The sequence below is a fragment of the Vidua chalybeata genome, chromosome 6, assembly GCF_026979565.1.
Source record: "Vidua chalybeata isolate OUT-0048 chromosome 6, bVidCha1 merged haplotype, whole genome shotgun sequence".
NCBI lineage: Eukaryota > Metazoa > Chordata > Aves > Passeriformes > Viduidae > Vidua > Vidua chalybeata.
The window spans coordinates 49890773-49913308 of NC_071535.1; the positions used below are offsets into that span (position 1 = coordinate 49890773).

At 37.1% G+C, this 22536-nt stretch overlaps 1 protein-coding gene across 1 annotated transcript in view; it reads left to right on the forward strand.

Annotated features, from left to right (window-relative positions):
* Positions 1–22536, forward strand: part of PLEKHA7 (pleckstrin homology domain containing A7) — a 146838-nt gene that overhangs the window by 66494 nt on the left and 57808 nt on the right. The window contains exon 4 of the mRNA XM_053945841.1: positions 17323–17406. Within this exon, the coding sequence (XP_053801816.1) occupies positions 17323–17406 (84 nt within the window). The remainder of the gene's footprint in view (positions 1–17322; positions 17407–22536) is intronic.

A 22536-nucleotide genomic window follows, 5' to 3' on the forward strand; every position in this document is an offset into this window, starting at 1 on the left:
CATTTAATCAAAACCTACATGCTGCTACTAGATGTGTAAAAGATCAACTTTGTGCATTTTGAGAACTTCAATCTTTAGGAAATCTGTGTGACTTCAGAAACATCTTGGGCCTCAAGGTGAAAACCTCAAGTTTGCATGTGTGTTTATACACATGCAGATCTTACCATGTATGTTTCTTCTTGCATATGTATCTACAAAAGTACAAGAAAATGCACCTGTAAACATATTAGTGTGTGGGGGGACAATTTAATTTTTTGGGTTAGGCCTCATAGTAGTTCAGGAAGACTTGTTTTGTGCAGACTGCCACTGAAATAGTGGATGAACTGAAGGACTGCTGTGTTTGTGGAGGAAAACTCCATTGAAACTATGCAATGAAATCTTCTCCATAATTGTGCATTTGACCAAAGTGGTCAATTTTTTCTCGGAGGTGGTGAATGTCTTAGATCTGACCTGTCATTCTGTGCTTGGTAAATCCTGACAGGATTTGGTTTCATTTGCTAAGGAATAAGTGAACTGAGAATGTTCAAAGCCTTTTTTTTTCCTGTTTGCTTCCAATTCATGACTTTGAGCTCAGTGATTCAGAACGTGTTCTTACATGAAAAGCCCTGTTGAAACATGAGGTTAAATACATCACATTAAGAGCACTCAAGTGTATTTTTTACTGCATACAAGCTTTAGGTATCATTGTTTTGTGTATATTCTCTCAGTAGACTTATATGTTCCGAGAGTACCACTCTCTGTTTTGACTCTTCCTGGGGGTAATGATTTTTTTGCAGAAATGATGTTTTGCAAAAAAGATCTTTTTGCAAAAATGGCACATAAGAATCATTTACAGACTGGCAGAAGGTGTCCTGTTTGGTGTCCATTGATCTTAATTCTGCAAACACTGAGAAATGTGAGTTGTCCCATTTGAAGTGTTTGAACTAAGCATGTCTTTACATTGTTGTAAGTAAATCACAGATTACAACTGTAATCAGTTTTTTCCATTGTAGTAGGTAAATGCCGTCTCAGTTTTTTCAGGTTTCATTTGTATGGATTTATTTTGGTCTGTGAAATAATTTAAATATTATCAAGGCTGTAATTTAGACTTTTAGGTGATACCATTAGTATGTCTCAACTATGCAAAGGGTAATTATTATTATTGCACTATTATAAAAGTTCTTGCTGTTTTTGGAAATTGTAGCTTCTGACCCTGCAGAAATTTTTCCCTTCCTAATGAAGATAATACATTTTATAGTTAATTCTCTAAACAGTATTTAGTTTGTTTGTTTTAAACTGCTTTCTTTTTAAAACTGTAGTGTGCTTTATTTTCTTACTAGCAAAAATACCTCTGATGCTACAGTCATATTGACCATTATAATTACTTTCCATTAAGGGAGTTTTTAGTGTGATGAGTCATTTCTAAGCATTTTCATTCAAATAACATACAGAGTACTGTTTCAGAAAATACAATAGCTGATTCTGTTCTTATACATGAGGCAAGAATGCACATGGAAGTTTGTCATTGAAAGAAAAATAAATGGAATAATTTCAAAACAGTTTGTTTTTTTTTTTTTTTTAATGTGATGAATATAGGTAATATGAGGCAAAACTCTTTTGTCATCCAGTAAGCAAAAAATGTGATCTCTGCCTTTTGTGTAAAATAACCATATTTCACACTGGAAAATAATAATAAGGGGCTATATATCTCATGTTTCATTCCTTAGTCCTCTGCAGGAACTCTGCTTCTTGCCGGTTAAAATAATGTAATTAGACTTCCAACTACAAAAATATTTCATGGACAAAAGCATGTGCAAGCCACAAAAAATTTGGCATTTCCCAAGTTCTACCTTAATCTGTATTTTGCTACCTGCTTTGTAGTAATTATTTATTTATGAATAGGCATTGTTACCTGCAGTAGTTCAGGCTTTTGCTGATGTTTAAGTAAATTATATGGTTTTAGTTGCAGTAAGTGTTATTCATGCTTTTTAGAAGTATTAGCTATTAAAATTTGTTCTTAGAAACTACACAATGGACATACAGAGATGCTGTACTGCAGTTTTCTCTCTTTGGTCATTCTAAATTTTCAATAACAAGAAAGTGATTGTTAATGGAAACATCTCAATAAGTAAAATGGTATTCCTGAGAGAGGTGAAGAAAATACAGTAAGGAGAAGAAAGTGTGCCAGAGCAATGTTATTTTGTAACTCAAGGGCTTAGATTCTAATGTTCTCTTCATGTGCAGCTTGTTGCTGGCACAATGAATGAATGTGTAGAAAGAGTGAAGAGTGTAAAAAGTTAGTGGGAAATATTCTTGAGGAAGGTTGAGATGGGTGTGTCTGGAACTTAGCTGGTTTTTGGAAGATAAAATGTGTTTCTGCAGTCTGTGCTCCTAGTTCAGGATTTCTAGAGTGACCACAGTGTTATGACAGGCTGTTTGGATTAAAAGTAGTGCATGGGACAAATCCTGCTGGAGGGTGAATGGTTTAGAGAGATTGGGGGTGGAAGAGCCTGAAGCAATACAATGCACAGTGTTGCTACAATATTTGGAGGTAAGAATATCTGAAACATATTTACAAAACAATACTGTAAATACAGGCCCTGAGAAGATTTAAAATGAAAAGTTTTCCAAGACTTTATTGTATTATGGAGGTTGCAGTTAAAGTGGTGTTGTGAAGACTGAATTGAGAACCCCATTTTAATTATTTCCTGAGAAATCTGCTAATTGATACCATTGAGATTTAGTTCGTAGATACAACTGCTGGTGCTAATGTCCCAAATTCTGCATTTTGAATCTTCTGCCTTTTAAAAAGTCTGCTTAATTTGGAATCTCATAGGTCAGTTAACACTTTGGTTTTGATTCGTGAATTTATGAATATATAGTGATCTTGATTGTAAATGTTGTATAATTATACATTAATATAACCTATATGTTTATAATTTGATTATAATATTGTTATACTTTAATTGTTGTGTGAGGAAGAGGACAGGATAATTCTGTGAAGAACTGGAACTACCTGTACTTCGAGTCCCAGGGAACAGTTGGGAGTTTAAGGAACAGAAGTGAACATCTCAGTTGTGGAGGATTAGGAAGCAAGGAAAATCCCTGCAGTGTTTCTGTGACTGTCTTTGGCTGATGGATTTTTGTTTGCATAAGGGAAAGTCCTGTGACCTGAGCTGTGTGTGTTGCAATACCATGTGCCTAATGAAGGACATATAATTTTGTTGCTAGTCCAGCCACTCATGGTGGTTTTTTGGTGGTAGTAGTTGGTTTCTGAGGTCTAATGATAGTTTTCCAGCTCAGGTGGGTCCAGAGGGAGGCTGTGAAGATGACCAAAGGGCTGGAGCACCTCCTGCATGAGGAAAGGCTGAGAGAGTTGGGGTTCTTCAGCCTGGAGAAGGCTCCAGGGAGACCTTACTGTGACTTATGAGTATTTAGAGGGAGCTTATAGGTGGGGATAGTTTCATTATTTGAGTGAGGTGATCGGATGTGGGGCAGTGGCTTTCAACTGAAAGGAGGCAGGTTTAAATTAAACACTAGGAAGAAATTCTTTACTGTGAGGGAAGTGAGACACTGCCACACGTTACCCAGAGCGGTGTTGGATGCCTCATCCCTGGAAATGTTCAGGAACAGATTGGATGGGGCTCTGACCCACCTGTTCTAGTGGGAGGTGTTCTGCCCACAGCAGGGGGCTGGAACTAAATGATCCATAGGGTCCCTTGCAGTGCAAACCCTTCTGATTCTCTGATAATTTGATTGGAGTGACATTGCATCCTAGAAAAGCATCCCCTTACTTGAACTGAATGCTGTTTTAATAGGATCCAGCTGAAAGGTACCCTAGCTTTTTAACAGTTTTGTAAGGTAACAATAGAGCTAATACCTACTTCTAGGACCTTAAGTGACCTCTACCTATTCTAGCAAAGACACAGACACATCAATTCTACAAGCATGTGATGGAGGTCAGGTTGTACAAACTATTAATGCAGCTTACAGGACAGTCCTTGAAAAAGTTTAACTATTCCCTTATATTTGTTGCTTAGCTTAGTAATGATTTTTTTGTCCTTCCGTTGGTAAGCAGTTAGAAATTTGGCATGTTGCATGTGTCTTTGATATGTGCCACTTGGCATGAGATGAAGATTCCTTACTTCCAAAAATAGTTGGTGTTACATGTCATGGATATGGGTTATTTCTGTTCTCTTAAGAATTTGCTCTTAGCTATAGCAGAAAATACCTTCAAAATTGAACCACCATCCTTGCATTTGAGATTTTATGTGTAAGGTAAGATCACTTAATAAAAAGAGTACATCTGTCCTTTTTCTTCCTTCAGGCAAACTTCTGGGGAGCACTATAAGGAAACAGCATGATTCTTGGTCCTGCTATCAAGGCTCTTTTTTTCTTCCAGCAGATTTTTAATACAAGACGCAGGGAGACGGGCTCACACACAATTGTGTGTACCCATAGCAAAGTACCTGGCCGATTTCCTTCTTTTGTTGACCTTCCCTACAGGGCATGCTGACTAGTCACAAACATTTCTGTTGGAGCTTCAATCTGTTACATTGTTTATTTTCTTTAGATCCTGTTACTTAAAACAAAACTCTGTCTATTTCCAAAATACTGTCTATTTCCAAATAGAACTTTAGTGTTTTTTTTCCCTTCCCACTGTAAATCTCACTTGTAATTTTCTAAGGCATCAACTAAATAGCTTTTATGTCTATTTTGTAGTTCTCATGCCTAAATTTATGTCAATAGAAGTATTTGAGAATGAAAAAATGTATGTAATGAATCTGGAACCAGACATTTTGAAGTGCCAAAAAGTTCAAGCTGCTCTTTCTTTGTCTTTAGAATACAATGTTTTATTCTGCAAACCTTTCCACATCCAAGGAATATAGAATATACATATGGTCTTTGCAGGATTTTTGAGCTCTCTGATGGTAGTCTGTGTTGTGCCAGTTAAGAATAGTGAATTTATTTTTAATTTTTCCTAGAGAGTGTCTTTGTATTCAGAAATGGGACCTTTTCCCTCTTTTCACTTTGATTTGACAGCAGTTTGCATTACAGCATTGCTGTGTCTTTCTAATGTTGTACTTTGAGATGAATAAATATTGCCACTCATCACTTCTGGAGTTTAATCTGTTGCATTAACATCTCTGACTTAGATTTGGATTCTTTAGATGGTTTTCAAAGAACAGTGATAAAATGATGACATATGATCCTACAGAAGCAAACATTTTCTGGGTCATGTTAGGCTGAACTTGATGTTTCAGTGCAGTTATTTATAAGTTATACCTGGGTGAATTAAGTTTAAAGAGACTGGAAAGTAACTGAGCAGGAAGATTTTAAGTGGTTTAGGAAAGTTCATCTCAGAGTGAGCTTAGTTTTGGAGACTCATATTTGGAGATCCAAGTTTTCAGGTGGCATTAATTGGCCCAGTTTTATAGAAGTGCACTGTCAATTTAATCTTGCCAAATAATTTTGCTGAACTTGCTTTGTGGGTGTTGCAATGCATTAAGATTCATTATGCTTGTAGAGTCATATCCTATTTTACAGTGTGTTACCTCACAGCTCTGAAAGAGTACAGGAGGAAGAAAGGCAACCATCTTCTTCCCACATCCATACAATTAGTTCTTGAAGTGAAAAGAGCACTGGTGCTGCCAAAATGTTATTTTCAGAATAAAGATGATTTTATGTTGGAGGAAAATATTTTAAAGAACAAAGTTCTAGGCCCTGAGAGAGATTTTCTTTAAATCCATAAACAATTAATCTGGAATGCTGCAGTGTGTCTTGTTCATCTAGATTCAGGAATTTCAACCTGTTCTCGCTTCCCAGCTTTGCTGGAATTCTTTGAAGGTTGAAGGTTTCTGCTGTTGAAAAACAATGAGTGCTTTTGCTTGTATGTACTGCAGTAGCATTCTGAAAGTTGCAAATGAAGTTGAGTCTAAAATGGTAGGCACCTTTTCTCTCTTTTGAAGGTCTTAAATGTTAATAAAATGATGATTTCATTAAAAAAGGAGGACTGTACAGGAAATCTGCTTCAGAGCTAGAATCTGAAGCCTGATCTCCCAAATCCCAATGTAGTAGTGCCAAAACCATTTTCTTCTTCAATCTGTTAATGATGTAGAAGAACTTCAGCTATTGCAAATGTAGACACTTCTTTAGCATTTATTGTGGGAGAGCTTAATTTCGCTGTCAAGACACATTTCTGAGTCTCAGCCCAGTTTCCAAAATAATTGAAATTCATCATTCCATGAATTCCAGTTTTTCAACTTTATAATGCAAAACTTATGAATAGAACTTCAAAGCAGGATGACTTTGGAAGTGAAGACTTATTCAGAAACCAATAATCTGATTTCTTTATTCAATGCTACTATCAAATTTCTTACTTGTTTTAAACTAGACTCTGCAATTTCAGTCTATTAAGTTTTATTCCAGGGACAGCACATATTCAGGGAAATTATTTGTGACATTTCTATAGTTTGTAAATTAAAATACAGTGGATCTACTGAAAGCATGGAAAGGAATTGTGTTGCTTGTAATCATCTTGATTAAATATTAATGGATATGATACTTGTCACGGAGCACTTGGAGTGTTTGCATTTTAAAAATTAGCATTGAGTAAAACCCTTTTTACTATATGTTGCTCTGAATTTACCAAGAATGTCTAGTACTTAGTCAGGCTCTGCTCAGTCGTATGCTTTGGAGCACTTTATTTCTGCTCTTGCTGTATCTGAAAGGGAAAAAAAATGAACTCCCTGAATGGTGAAGGACTATTTAATACTGTATTTTCAAGCGATTACAAAGTTTTCTGTAAGCTAAAAGATCCACATTTTTCAAAGGCATTCTATCGTTGTATGTTCTGTTAAATAATTACCTAAGGAACAAATACTAGTTCATGTGAAGTTACTTCATCCCCTTAGCTGCCAAGTTTCAGTCACATGCTTGATAGAGGCTTTCTTGGCATTGAAAGGACTTAATGCAGGATCTGAAGAAGTTGTTGGAATTTCTTTGAGTCTCTAATCCCATTCTCACCCCAGGCCTTGTCAGCAGTGTGAGAGCTCTCCTGCTGGCAGCTTCTCTTGCTCCAGCACTGCCTTTGCCTGTGCCTGGGCTGCCAGGGGGAAACCAGCTCAGCAGAGATATGCAGTGCCTGTGCTCTGCCCTGGACCTGCTGTTTGACAGCAGCAAACAGGGGCATGCCTTGGCCTCAGAAGGTGAACCCACATGGGACTGTCCTCACAGCTTGGGGACACGTGGTAGAGAGCTCCTCCTTGTATTGCCAAGGTGAGAGAGAGGTGGCTGTTGCTGCAGGTGCCCTGCTGAGGTCTGGTTTAAGGGCCTGTCTCTCTGATGCTCAGCTGTGTAGTGGAGGTGTGCAGGCTGTTCATCCCCTGGGATAAAGCAGCAGAATCAGCAGCAGTGCTGTTGTACCCTTGGAGGTGTTCTCTGCACCAGCTTCGCTCCAGTGACAAGGGAGGGCTCTGCTGGTGCCACGGTGCCATGGAGCTGCAGGACAAGAACCAGGCCAAGAGGCAACAACACCCTGCACAAGTGGCCCAGGAGGAATGCAGCTGATAGTTCCCCTGTATATAGTGATGTGCTAAGAGCTGGCTTTTGGCTGGGTTGTGCTGCAGTTTTGCTCCCTGGAGCTAAGGAGCCTGATTTTGTCTGTGTTGGCTGTTGGCATTTTGGCTGTCCTGTGTGGTTGTTCACCTCCAGTCACATTGTGAAAGGTGTAGTTGCTTCATCTTTCCAGTTACTTTAAATAATGATAGCAGGCTCCATGCTTAAGGAAGGGTTTTAATCTTCTCCAATGGAATAATGTGGTTTCATGCAGTGTCATTCAGAATTGATTTTGAAGTCTCATGCTGTCCCCAGAAGACTGCATCCTATCTAATAATGCATATTGATGTTTGCTAATCTAAATTAAACCTCTGAACCACTTCACAGAAAACCAACAACATTGTTTTACAACTGTGTTTGCTAGCTCAACCACAGAAAGAGTGAAAATGTGCTTCTTGATACATTACTTGTGCTATTTTTCTTAGCCACTAGATCTGCATATTGTTATCAGTTGTGTGTACTCTGGACTTTTCCTAAACTGGTTGTTTGGGCACTGTTAATGTGTCTTCTTAGTGATATTAACAAAATGCAAATGCTTCTTCTTTGGATGGGTTTTCAATGCCACTCCTGTTATTATATTTTATTACACTATTTTATTCTCAAATTTTCACCTTCTGACAGTGCAATGTGTTGACCCACGGAATGTAGCACAGAATGTTATTATATGAGAGTTTTCTTCAGTTTCATTTATGTTTGGTTCACATACTTAGACATTCAGTACACTAAACTCAGCATAACTTATGCCAGTAATGTAAATTGTTATTAACCAACTGCTGTAGATTATATTGTGACCTGACATGCTTTGTTTACATAGTGGGGAGTTGGGAGTTGTGGTGGTGACAGTGGATGACTGAAAATAGTGGTATTTCTGGAGAATTAGTTAATTGGTTTGTGTTTAGCAAAGAAAATTCTGGAGTTACACACACTAAAGTAGTTCATTTTCAAAAGTTTGTTTGGATTTCTGTATTGATTAAAATAATGAGAATTAAACCAGAGATGTTTTAGAGGTTGGATTTATTTAGTACAGTGTTGAAATAGTTAATGTATTCATGATTGTATTTTTTCTTCTTTGTATAAATTATCTTGTAGTGTTGTGTATATTTCAGCATATTTTCCATTCTGTAGATGCCAAAGAAAACACTACAGCAATTTTCTGCAAGTGTTTGGAAATGTTTGAGGAGTTTCTGTGCTTGTCTGACTTGGGGCCACTGAGTATTTCTACATTTCTGTAAGGATAAGTTGCCTTTAGGTTATTTTTTTGGGCAAGTTATACTGAAATAGTCAACTTCAGGTAGCTTTATATTTTTATGGTTGCATAGCTATAAATCCCCCCTTTTTTCTTTATAATGCTGAGCTTTTTGTTGAATTACAAAGGTATTTCTGTGTACTTTATAAACTGTGCATAATCTAAAAAGAGACTCTTCCATCTGTTTGACACTTCCAATCCTAAAACATTAATCTTGGCTCTGTGTGTGATTTGCAGAAGCTTTCTGTGAGCAGATGCTGATGCCATGGCTTTAGAGCATGTCAGTATTTCAGTGCTGTAGGTGCTTTGCTTCTTTGGAAAGGGAAGTAACAACGAGGTGTATAATTCACAGCCATGAAGAGTCAGCCAGGAAGGCTCCATTAATTCATACCTGTTGCTGTAGGCAAGATGATCTTGCATTGCTAATCTTCTCTCAAGCAAAAACTTGGTATTATGTGCCTCTCAGGAGTACTGCAGTCCATTTAATACTTAAGATTTGATAAGAAAAAACATTTTACAAGTGCACTTAACTTTAGAGGAGATGCATTGCATTTTATCCAACACAGTGAATTGAGTGAAATAGGGGAAGGAGGAACTCCTTTAAAACAGTCAAGAGTCACACAAACCGAAAGAAATAACTTTGTTGCTGTAGTATTTTTTTTTTTTCCCCAAAGCTGCAGATGAAAAGAGTTCGAAGTATTTCAGAATTAACCACAAGCCTTCTATAGGCTGGAACAGTTTGTTACAAATGAAGGAGCTTTTATTAACATGTATGCCAGTAAACATTATCAGCCAACCCACAAGAATAGGTGTGCTCTGTGGGAATTGTGGTTTCTTCATACTAAATATTAATTCAGTTAATATAATGCTGATATCCTTGTTTATTCTTTAGCCTGCCGTCTGAAGGGCATGAGGTTTGTAGGATTATGGTCAGTACCTCAGTAGTGCTGTGGAGGACATGAGTAGGGCTACAGAGGGACTGAGACAGACCCATGGGTGTTTTGAATGACCTTTACTAGGAAAGACTTCGGTTGGAAGTTCTGTCCTAGCAGATAAAAAGCACAGGAACACAGCCCACATAAATTCTCTGCTTTAATGGAATATTTAGTAGTAGAATGTAAATGGACTTCAGATTTGTTTAGTTGCTGAAGGAGTTAATTAATGGTGTTATTAAAGACTGAAGGAAAAAAAACAAGTTTAATGCTCTTTTGAGTTTTTCTTCCTAAATGATGTGGTGTTCTTATATTTTTCTCTTAGCAGAATCTATTACGTGAAACTTGATTGTTTGTTTTGGGTTTTGTTTGCCTTCTGTGATAGAAATAGGAGTTGTACCTAGCCTTGTGATAGTTGGGCAACTTGGAGGCCTCAGGTCTTCTGTGCAGCCCTCTGCACAGAGCATGGTCAGTGGTGAGCTCAGACCAGGTCTCTCAGTTCTTCCTTGACTCGTGTTGAAAACATTCAATGATGGGGACTGCCCAACCTCTCTGGGCAGCATGTTCTAGTGCTTTGCCATCCCTGATGTACACAGTTGTGTCCTGGAGGAGAAAAACCCAAGCAGTCTGATGGGTTCTTGTTTCATTTTATGCCTGCTCCCTTGAGGTACCATAGAGAAGAACCTTGGTTACTCCTGGCAGGGCACTCTGAAGCTGAGCAAGGCTTCAGCCCTGACTCTCTCCTCCACCACAGATGCTCAGGACTATTTTAGTGCCCCTCTGCAACACTCACTTCGTTTTGTTGATGCCTTTCCTGTATGAGGAAGTCCAAACTTGGAATCAGTGTTCTAGACTGTAGTCCTGGGACAATATGATGGATGCCAGCTATAATTCCTTCATTCTATCCTGGACTCTTGTGATTTTATATTTGATTACAATGCCATTCCCATGGTGTAGGTGGTAAATAAAGTATTTCCATTTTTATGGGGAGGTGAAAAGGGCAGTGTGTTTCCACATTGTCTGGGGGCACATACTGCAAGATCTCAGTTTGCAATTTTGTCCTCTGAAAATAACTTATTTCATATTATGGATTAAATTCAATAAATAATAAATCAGAAGTGCATTTATCTTAAGTTAAAATCTTTGCCATTAAAAGTCAATGAAGATAAAATATTTTGAGGTTATATACCTTATGTGGCAGCAGAACAAGTTTTCAACATCTGTTTTATTTAGTTCTTAGAGCTGTTGTGTTAAATTGTTTCAACTTTCTACACTGTATGGTTTTCTACTTAGATGAAAACTGGATGCTGGAAAACTTGTATTTGCTTTAATATTTAGAACAAAGTGGATTTTGTTGTCTGTTATCATATGTATGATATCTTTGCATCAAAGTTTAATACGTTTAAATAGCACTAGTGAGGGTTTTCAATCTCCTTTGGTAAATTTAGATACTATGCATGTGAACACCTATTTTGTTTTAATAAGTTTTGTTATGGCCTAAAACCTGAGATCTATGATATTTTCCTGTCAAGTTTTCCTTAAATACTTTTTGCAAATAGTATCTTTATGTGGCACTGTTAGTTGAGCAGCTTCCTCACTAAACTCTACATTGTGGTTGATACTGGAATATAAGAGTAGGCTGCTTTTTACCCAGGTTTTTTTAAATCCTATTACTTAGATATCACCACTTTCTTTTTTATTAGAGAATGAATTAATCATTTAGTTTGTGTATCTCTGTTATCGGATATTTTAAATTTTTGATTTGGAAGTCAGGGACTAAAATTTTTCTAAAACTGCAAAAGTAATGGAATAGACTCAAAATCCTCTTTTCTAAAGATTCTATTCTAAAGATTTCTTTTGTCAAGATTTCCTTGTCTGCAAGACTAACATGCTTTTCCCCTTTAATTTCAAATTCCCTGAATACATCTTTTTTTTGTGAATTAATAAAACCCTGATGGTTTCTCATGATATGCATCAAAAGGATTTGTGAATCAGCAGACTACTTCAGCCTGTATTACTCATGGAAATCTGTGTTGATCCTGTGATGATAGTGTATTCATCCTCTTATCTGTGCTTTTAATGACTGAAAATACTTGTAGTGATTCTATGGCATTTTCCATATTAGCTTACTGTTGTTTTATTAGCTCTGTTTTTAAAAGCATGTTCATTAACAAAATCTTTCCTGCTGGATAGTATAAATTATCTTTGGTAGCTCATTAAGACAGGAAAAAAGATTTTTTTCATTTCCAAGGAAACGTGCAGTTCCCATTTAACCTCCTCCTCAGTGAGCTGGGTGGAAGGATGACACTACATGAGAGCATGATTGTCAGTTTACTGTTCATTTCAAACTCTTCTTAACTGCAAGCTTGTACCAGAAGTGAAAATACAATAAAATCTGATGCCAGGCCATCTTGTCCCCTTTCACCTGTCTTTATAAGCCCAGACTCTTGTGTTGACTGCTGCTAGTCACAGACACAGCAGCTCAAGATAGTTACAGAATTGTATTTGGATTGAACAACTACACTTACACTTATGAATTCTCTGAGTAGGATGTAAGATTTGAGGGAATCAATTTTAATCTGTGATTCTTATGCAGTAAGTTCTAGGTTAAGATGCTAATTAAACTCAGTGAGAGAGTGAAATTTTGACCTTATGAAAGTCTCCTGGACACTGATTACAGTAGGACAAGGATTTTACTGCTACTCTAATGAGGCACTACTATTTTAGAGTAGTGGATCGCATTCAGTGTCTTGAAAACATGGAGTTTTGTGTATGTGCAGCTTGTAGTAGGTGCTTTTGCTTGAGTAGTACAATTAGTTGGTATTGTTCCTAATCCTTCCAAATTATATCTGTATTACACTGCATTTTTCTTCTGTCTTGCAGAACTTTGAGGGCACTGTTTTTCTTGGACTATTTGTTGATACTTGTTCTAACCAATTCTTAAAGCTAATATAAAAAATACTCAGAAGGCTGAAACTATTTTGAAGCCATTGATGTATTTCAGAAATATGTTATGAAATAAAGTAAACTATTCCTGGCTGTTTGCCTGATTAGATACAACCACTTCCTTCTGTTTGGAGTAACAACTCAGTGGCTGAACAGTTCTTCACTGCAGAAGTTCTTCTGTCAGCTGCACCCACACCAAAATCACCCATGGAAGTGTGGGTGGGTGCCCACATGTAACGGTCATCACCATTTGGGGTATTCAAGATAAAGGTGTTTAGGCTTATCTAGTGTTATAGGTAAGTGTAAAGGAGTCAGCCTGCCTGGAAAATAAATGCTGTAGAAATGGCTTGTAATAATTTACAGGGCATCTGTCCAATGACAACATGAATTTTTCTCACAACTTATAAATTTACTTTTAATGTGATGTAGACTCCATCAATAGTTGATTCACACATTTCAAGTTTCAGCTGCCTGTGTATTTAAATTACTCCAGAGACAATCTGTACACTTGCTTGACTTCAAATGAAAGGTCATCAGCATTAGTCATGTCCCAAAATTAATAATTAGGACTTGGCTTTGACTCAAATACGAAATTAATATCATATTAATATGAGTTCTGCAAAAGGATCCATACAAGCAAAAGTGCCTGCCTGTCTCCATTATACTATAGGGTTAGAGCCTGGTTTGTATCTGTCTTAAGACAGTGGGTGACTCAGTTCTTATGTGGGTAAAAGTTGTGTATGCATGCTGTGAAGTCATGGAATTTGTGGTGAGGTATCTAATTACAAAGAAATGGGTTTTGAACTGTGGTTCTTTTATGAAGAATCTGAGTCTTGAGTATTACTAGCCTTGGAAAGTGGTGTTCTGTAACGTTGAAATTCAGAATAATTTCTAACAGTCTGTAGTGTAATTTAATAAAGCTGGTAGTGGTAGATAGTAATCAATGTAATTTTTTGTGGATTTTTCATGTTTTTATACTTGCTTTGCTTTCATAACTCTGATTACCAGTATCTGTACAAAATCAGAATAATATAAAACTATTACAATTAAAAGATGCTTGCTAGGAAAAAAAGCCATGATTGATCACACAGAAAATTGGTAATGTTGCTAGAAAACTTAGCTTGGCATTTCATATGTGTGGTGTTGTACTAATGCAAGCTGCAAGGCATTCAGAATTCACACAGTGAAGCATCATAAGCCTTTCCCAGTTTTGTTGAAGCTATTATATCTTTCTCTAATGAAAAGTAAAAAAGAGTAAAAGGGGCATGGAGAGCAGAACAGCTTATCATGTCCTTTTATTAAGGCACGTTTATTGTGCCTGTTGTACGTGGAAGATTTCTGGGCAATAGGAACACTTTCAGTAGTTACCATTTGGAGGAAATACAGGTGATTAACTACTTCTTGGGTAGCTGATGTGTCCAGAGAGCAACTGTGCCAGGCCTTTTCTTAGTCTGTCCTTGGGAAGGAAGGAAAACTTGCACTGCAACAAGTTTAGAGCACTGACTGTTGATGTTATTGTTGTCAGTGTTGTGTAAACAGATATCACTGTTAAGCAAATGTTTAAAAGACATGAAAACAACAAAAAATCATAATCTAAAAAATCTAGCTGTTCAGTTTCTCTCATCCTGATAAAAACAAGGTACTGCTAGTAGTCTTGGAATAAATCCATTTAAATACTGGGAAAGCTTCAAAAGAAGCTTTATTATAAGAATTAAATTGTATTTTCAGAGAAGGGATAGAGGGAGCAGCAGAGAATGACAGAACAGAATAATTTATGTTGGAAGGAAGCTCTGTACCCCATCACATCCAGCCAGGCCAGCTCCAAAGTTGGAGCCAACTTACAAAGTTTGATGTGGTAGATTGGAGCCTTATCTGGCCACAATTTGGATGTTTCCAAGAAAGGAGATTCCACATTCTTGCTAGGCAACCTCTTCCAATATTTGTCTGCTCTCATTGTGAAGGAAAATCTCCCTGCTATCTAATTCCTTGTTGCAAGGCATTAGCCATCTGTTGTATAGGTTGTTTTGAATAGTATCGCTTAGTCTTAATGAGTCCTGTGAGGCAAAACAGTTAAACTCTCACTTTTCAAATTCAAATAAAGCACTGTGTTCTGTAAAACTAATTGTTAGTGGTGGGGGTTTCATTTCTTTCTTCCCAGTGAAGTCCTACTATTGAAGCTGCAGATTTTAGGGAAGTTTTGGGTTTATATGCCCTCTCCTTGTCTGTGAAATTACCATCTGCATTTTAGGCAGCAACAGAGCCATCCTTCTGTTTCTCTGCTCATAGTGATTGCTTGACATGCAAAACTTGTCCTAAAATGCATTGCTCAGATATTTTAAAAAGTGTTTACTGTCCAGCTGAAATCATTATTATTAGTAAGTAATATTTAGTCTTATTAGTAATGTACTTGTTCTTTATTTGCAACTACGAGGACTAATTGCTCTTCTGGTGAATTTATTTCCTGAGATAGAATAAAGTATTTGTGTACATACTAGTGTGGTATAATGGGAAACTTCCCTTCCTGACTAACCCTAGAGCACTTCTGGAATACAGTTCTTTTTCTTAGTCTTAATTGAAGAGTCAGTTATTAATGATTGACAGGCTGCAGATGAGAGCTTGTTGGTAGTTCCTCTGCCCCTGGAGAGTATAGCTGGCAAGGTCCTTTCATTTTTTTAAGCTAACGAGGTATCTGCACTTGTTTTGACAGCAGTCTTAACCTAAGCATCTAAGGTTAAACAGACTGCGTCAGGCTTGCTTTGAAAGGAAAGCCTTTCAACTTAAAGCTGGACTGTGTGACAAACATGGAGTTCAATTGTTAGGGTTATAATTTATTTATTTATGATTTTCTTTGAAAACATTTCAAGTTCCTATCCCACTCCTTGGATGTAGACACAAAATTAAATCTCACACAGAAATGCTTTTTTTAGGAAAAAATACTCCTCAGTGGGTTTTGTGAGGAAATAGATCCTGGTTGCTTTGTAGATGTTAGCATTGTGTGCTTACTGAAGATACTTGCTCTGGATCTCTGATTTCATGGAAAAACCGAAGAGTTAGAAACTTTATTAACCTTTATTAAACTTCATTAACCCACAGCTCTAGGACAGGTTTGTTCTCAGCAGTCTAGGGAGCGAGGGCCATCCCTGGTGCAGTGGAGTGATTGATAGCCCATATCTTGTTCACAGTTTCCAATGGCTCTAGGGTGAGGATTTTTATAATAGGTGAGGCTGGAAAAAGGCCTTCTGGTGTTGTGTAAGTTGTTACAGCTTTCAGCTTACCATTGGAAATGTTCATGATATGAGTGCCTTATATCTGACTTGCTGTAGCAAGGTGTGTTGGAAAAGGGTGAAAAGTTTCTAACACACCAAACATCCTCTGTGTTTATGGCCCGAGTGGGACTTAACATGAGCAGTTGGTGGGGCTTTTTTTGTTGTTAGAGGTTGGTTGGTTTTGATTTGCTTAGTTTTGGTTTGTTTTTTAGATCAAGACATGTCCTGAGCTATTTACATTGGAATGTTATGACTGTGTGAGCTGTTTGATTGTTAGCTGTCCTTTAGTCAGCAGAGTGTTATCTCTTAGGAACTCATTGCCCTGAAACCTCAGAATACTTCTTTATGCCTTATTCTGTGCTGGGGGACATCCTGGTATATTGGACAACACGGTCAAATCTATAATGCTTGAAACCAAATAGGCTTTACCAGAGGAAAAACTCTGTATCTTTAAACAAGAAAACACATCAAGTTTTCATTTTTACCTATTTGAGGTACAATTCTTTGAATGGTCTTTTTATTTTTACTTTCTGAATATACTCAGTGTGTTACTATTTTGCTGCATTTGATGTGAGTTCTGGTTTTGGATGTTGTTTACCTAAGAATTGTTAACTAAACCCAGAAAAATTTAGAGTCTTAAATGAGTGCTTGGTTCACAGATAGGTAAGATACTTATCTTCAATGAAAAGAAGTGTTTCACAGAGGATAGCAAAATGTCGAGATAGTGCTCTGAGGGGAAAGTTTATAGAAACCCCTGATTTTAATTCAGTTCTGAATATAGACCGTGCAGCCATACAGCTAAGGTTGTATGTTATACCTCTGCATGAAGTTGTAAAGAGAAATACCACATTGGAGGAAAAAGAAACATGCAAGAAATGACTTCCACAGAATTTCTCTGTGACCTCATTAAATAATAAAAAATATGTAAAATGTTGCATTTCAAATTACTGGTTCTATTCTGTGAAATTTATGGAAACACAAATCAGAAATGTATGTTGTGTAATTTCTATGCTATATCTAAATAATCTAGGTAACAGCGTGGTGTAAATAATCATAAATTCAAGTGTGCCTCACTAAGGATTGCAACCAGTTTACTTTTAAAACATTAACCTGCTTAATAATTAAATGGCACAGTGTGCCATTGGCAAAGTCAACAAGAACATAGGAGGGAGCTGAAAACATTTCAGACTTGAAAAGTACATCAGAAATATGTTTAATTTCTGGAATAGAGTAGCAAAGCATCAATATAAAAAAGTTCTGCTTTTTAGAGATCATATTTTACTGAGTATAGCAATATTAATTTCTTTTTCCTTTTTTCTATTCTTTTTCCTTTCAGCCATAATCAGCAGACCACGTCATTTAGACATCCTGTGACAGGACAGGTTTCTCCAGAAAATATCGAATTTATTTTGCGAGAAGAGTAAGTAGTTTTATACCCATGTCAAGAGATCCAAAACAGTAAAACATTTACCTACAGCAGATTAGTACCTTAACTTATTGATAGTTCTTCCAATATTGTAGAAAAATTTAATTGAGGTTTGTGCTTAAAATTTTGCTTCTCATTGCAGTAGTGACTACTTCTAAGTCCCAGCTTGAAATCAAAAACTATCATTGTGATAGTTTTTGATTCTAGGCTAGGACTTGAGGGACAATCTTTATCTAATCTTCAAAAAACCAAGACAAACCTAAAAATAAAAAAAAATTACAAAATATACATAAACAATAATGCTTTAGTCTTATATAAATATCAGGTAAACAGAACATAAACATAAGGTGCTTTTGGAGCATATTGGAAGGTTTATACTGAAATTGAAATATGCAAAATACTACTAGTTTCCATTGTATTTCTTGGTTTTCTTATGTTTATGATGTTCTACATTGATCAGTTTTTCTTTGTTCTGAAGAAATGGTGTCGAATATATTTGTGTCCAGCATATTTTATCTTGATTGTCTGATCAAAAAAAACCCAAACAAAAGTAAGAAATGTATGTGTTCAGTCTGGTGAATTTGGTCACCTTTGGGTTGGTGTTGTTTTGGATCATGCACCATTTCTCTGTAGGCTTCAACTCCTCCTTGTCATCCTGGCTGCCTGCTAGATTGCTGCTGCCATCCTTCTCTAATGGAATGGCTGGGTATCTTTCCTAGACAGAAAACAGTCCTGGACAAAGCTCTACATTGCTCCTAAAACCAAAGAGCAAGAAGAATGGACAACACCAGATAGTTCTTCTTTTCCAGGCCAGTTTTCCAGCACTGTTCAAGAAGCCTCTATCACAGAGTCTGGGCATCCTGCTGTGATAGCCTGGATGTGGGGTTTGAGTGGCTGCCTGCACAGTTCTGAGCCTTTTTTACATTTCAAATTCTGTGTCATTGAATTTGCTTTACATTTTGGTAGGATTACTATTAAAAGCAGTTACAGCATTAAGAAAAATGAGGCCTAGAGGAAGGCTGTTCAACCCTCACAGGAGACTGAGCTTTTTCCATGTCTTCTCCCGTGACTTGGAGAAGTAGAACATGGCTGTGGAGCTCTGCTACAGCTCTGAGAGGAACTTCTCAAGTAGTTTACAAACCAAACCAACCAACCAAAGCTAACAACAGCAGCAAAACCCCTAAAAAACCACTGGCTAAACAGTTGCTCTCCCTGAAGGCAAAGCAAAGCCAAGGCCAAATCCTATGTCAAGATCCCTGATGAGAGCTAACATGAAATAATATTGTAGGAGAGGACTGTGACTGGGTGTGAAGGCTGTGGGATGGCTGAGCTGGAGGTCACCCCAGCTGTCCCATGGCATGCAGGTACTTTGCTGCTCAGCTGTGTTTAGCTCATTTACAAGCTGCTCCACCTCACTCTCCTAGTGAGGAGAGCAGCTATGTTGCAAATCAGCAAGTCTCACAGAAAGTATGGACAGCAGCCACTGAGCATGTGTTCCAGATTCCATCCATTAATTGATTTTTAATATATCTGTTGTAAAGGTTCAGTCAAATTTGATATGAATTTAAACATATGTACTGGAAAATAGGTGTTTGGATAACCTCTTGGAGTGCCTGCCTGGATTAGTCACACTTGCCTAGGCTGTTTTTCGTTTTGCAGTCATGGCAGCTGATAAATCATTAAAAACAGACTTGAAAGAAGTACTTGGTGGTACTTGGATTTAGTGATCTTTGATGTATGTTAGGAACTTTTTTTTGGAAGAGAAATAGAAGTGATTATTTGTAGGGGAATCTGATGAGCATGTAGACTTCAATTACACTGAGATGGTATCAAAAGCAGGAAAAATCTCACACTGTAGTAGAATTAGTAGAGAGAGGTGGTTTTAGTTCTAAAAGAAGAGAGACTGGCTGGAGGGATAGAGAGAAGAGTAAATGTGTCTAGTCACTGCTCACAAAACAGTCTTTGCAAGAATGTTTCTCTAAGCTTTATTATTGACCTGAAGAACATACCGTGTTTTTAAAATCAGACGTTTTTCATCTGTCAGTTAAAATTGCTTTAAAAATGTCTTTTTCAAATGTGTGGTTCCCTTAGTTTTGTACCACTTCTGGGCAGCAGTGGGGGTTTTCACCATGAAAGTCTTCACCAGAAGCTCTTCAGCATGGTCCTGTGTGAGTTCCTGTCGGGTGGTGATGTTGGCACCTGTGGATGTGTCTGGTGAAATCAGAGGAACTGTTGGCACCTCCCTGTCCTTAGGCCTAGGAGCTGTGATGGAGCTGTGCTGCATTTCCAGTCCTTTCCTCTCAGGCATCAGGGATTTCTTAGAATCAGTGGTGTTGGTCGTGTGTCAGTTTGGAATCAGTATTTTAGATCCCTGTCCTGTGATGAAATGATTTCACTAGAAGGACTCCGGTCAGAGAGGCAGTCTCTGGATTGGCATGGTCTGTGGAAACTTTCCATCGTGGGATCCTTTGACCAAGACTACTTTTTCCTATAGCTGGAGAACCCTATCTGAAGCAGTAGCACTCTTAAGGGTTTCATAAAAGATGATTTGTTCTTTAGTGCTGTTGTGACATGATTTATTACTGACTGGTTGATTTTAATTTAAGATTAGGGCCAAGGAGTTGTCAACAGATGTTGACTGGGAGCTAGTGGGGAGAAGTGAACACAAACTTGTTCAGGCTGCAACACACATATCTATTTAAAAGGACATGTTTTACATCAGAAAAGTAATTTACAGACGCGTAGAATGTGGGGACAGCTCTGGCCATTTCTTATCCTGGAAGCAGTGTTCTGGCAAGAAGATTTGGAAACAAGTTTTGGAAAATGACACCAATGAGTGATGTAATCTTAGCTTATGACTCAGTTGTGAAGCAAATGCCCTTGATTCACTTGATCAAATGAGAACTGGACACTTTCAGTAGAAGGCTGGGACTGTATTTCATAGTCTTTTCCCAAGACCTTTAAACAATATCACATCAATTTTGCTTTTCAAGCTGAAATCTGGTTTTCTCAGCTCCATTGTAGCTGGAACCTGTGACTTGAATTACATTATCTTTTGACCCTTACACTATTCCTTCTTCCTAAAGATGTTCTAATTTAGATTTCTTTTTTCCTACAGATTCTTAGCTGAGATCACTGTCAAATCCCTACCTTGTTCTGTTTTTCCAAGCTTAGCAGCTTTGGCCACTTGGTGTGTGAGGTGTGTGTTCTGCATCTTTCACTAGCTCTGCTTGAGAGCCAGCTTTTCTGCATGTCACTTTTAGGTTTCTTTTTTTTTTTTGATGGAGTGGTTGATCATAGGTGACTGCAAGATTCAGCCTATGAGCTCACTGTTTGTTATAATAATTTAATTGTACTTTTACTTCTCTGTTCCTTTACTAATAATTCTTAACGTTCTTTGACTGCTGTTACTCATTGAGCTGATATTTAAAAATAACCTTTTCTTGGCAATGTTGTTTTGAGTGATAAAAGCTGCAGAGGTATTTTTTATTTCTTCCTCCTTTGAATTACTTTTCTGTTGTTGGCATTTAATTCAGTTTGGCATCATGGTTGCTTTTATCTGAAATTTATTTTTCTATCTGTTTCTGCCAGCATTTCAGTTTTTGTCTAGAATAATTTTTATTTTCTTTTGACTTGTTCACCTCACAGTTTTTAGAATCACACTGAAATGATCTGAGTGTCTTCCTGTATGGGAGGCCCTTCAATTTCACAACTGCCCCTTGATTTCTGTGCTTTGCTTTCATGTTTCTAATGAACCCTTAATCCACAAAGGGACCTTTCTTAAACAACTGATGGAGAAATGAGAATTCATGATAAATCTGCTAGACAGGTGTTTGGTTTTTAGTTAACTACATTGTTACATGTGCATTTCTTGGAAAACAATCTATGATAGAATTACTTAGGATAGCTGTATATTGTGTTTAAATTTCTTCTCTTAAATCTTTGTTTAAATAATTTAAGTAAGTGTGAACAGAAAGGAAGAATCAGGCACATGCAACCATGTAACTAATGTTAAACATTACTATTTGTGTATTAGGAGCTGTATAATATTTGTCATAGCAGTGTGTTTGCAAATGAGAAGATAGTACTTGAAAAAAAAACAAAACAAAACTTGAACATAAATGTAGACATATGGGGGGGAAAATATAGTGTGCTTAATCCAATGAGTGCTATCCTGTTTCTTGCCTATTTTTCTGTGCCTGATAAAACCTGTGTAGCACCTCTGGGGAGAGAACCATCTTATTTTATCTATTGCATTTGGTTACTATAGCAGCAAAAATATCAGGAGGGGAGGAAAGAGGAGACCCAAACAACCCCAAAATAAATATCTACCGTGTTTACATGTATAAAAACACTAGGAGAGTTGTTGTGTTTTTTTTTATCCAGCTGATTAGGAAATTTATTAGTAATAAAACTACATTGACACAATGTTATTGCATCATGTTTGATTCCAACAAATAAACTATTTAAGTTGCCAGTATGGATGTGGATCTTCCCAGTCTTCTGATCTTTATGATCTCTCGTGAGTATTGCTTTTTCAATATGGACTACTGGTGTAGTCATTGTTTTTTATTGTTCTTGTTCACTGTCAGGGTTTTTTAATAACCGAAATGTTGGCTATGTAATTTTTTCAGCTGGTAAATATGGTTTCTGGAGACATACTAGCAATATTTAAGCAGAGCAGGGAGTTGCTTGACAGGAGATATTATACAGAGTGTTATTTTCAAGTACTTAAAAATATTTACACAGTACCAGAGCTCACTGTAGTTCTGTGTGTGTATTCACACACCTGGGGGAGGCAGTAAGAAAACTAGCCTGAAAATAGGAAAACACCATCACTTCAAAGACAGAATGGAGTATCTTGGATAACAGATATTATCAAACATCTTTGGTAATAGTAGCTATAAATTAATGTTTGTGAATGCACACAGTCAGTGCTGTAGTCACTTATTTTTAAAGTCGAATATTATTAGGGCAATGTTAATTCCTTTAACATGCCAGGATGTTTCAGGTAATTCTGCATCTGCTGCCTGTTTTTATTTGCTTTTAAAACCACTGAGAATATTGATTAGCTGTTAAGAGACTTGAATACCTGAATTTTATGTTCCAATTTCATGCAAAAAT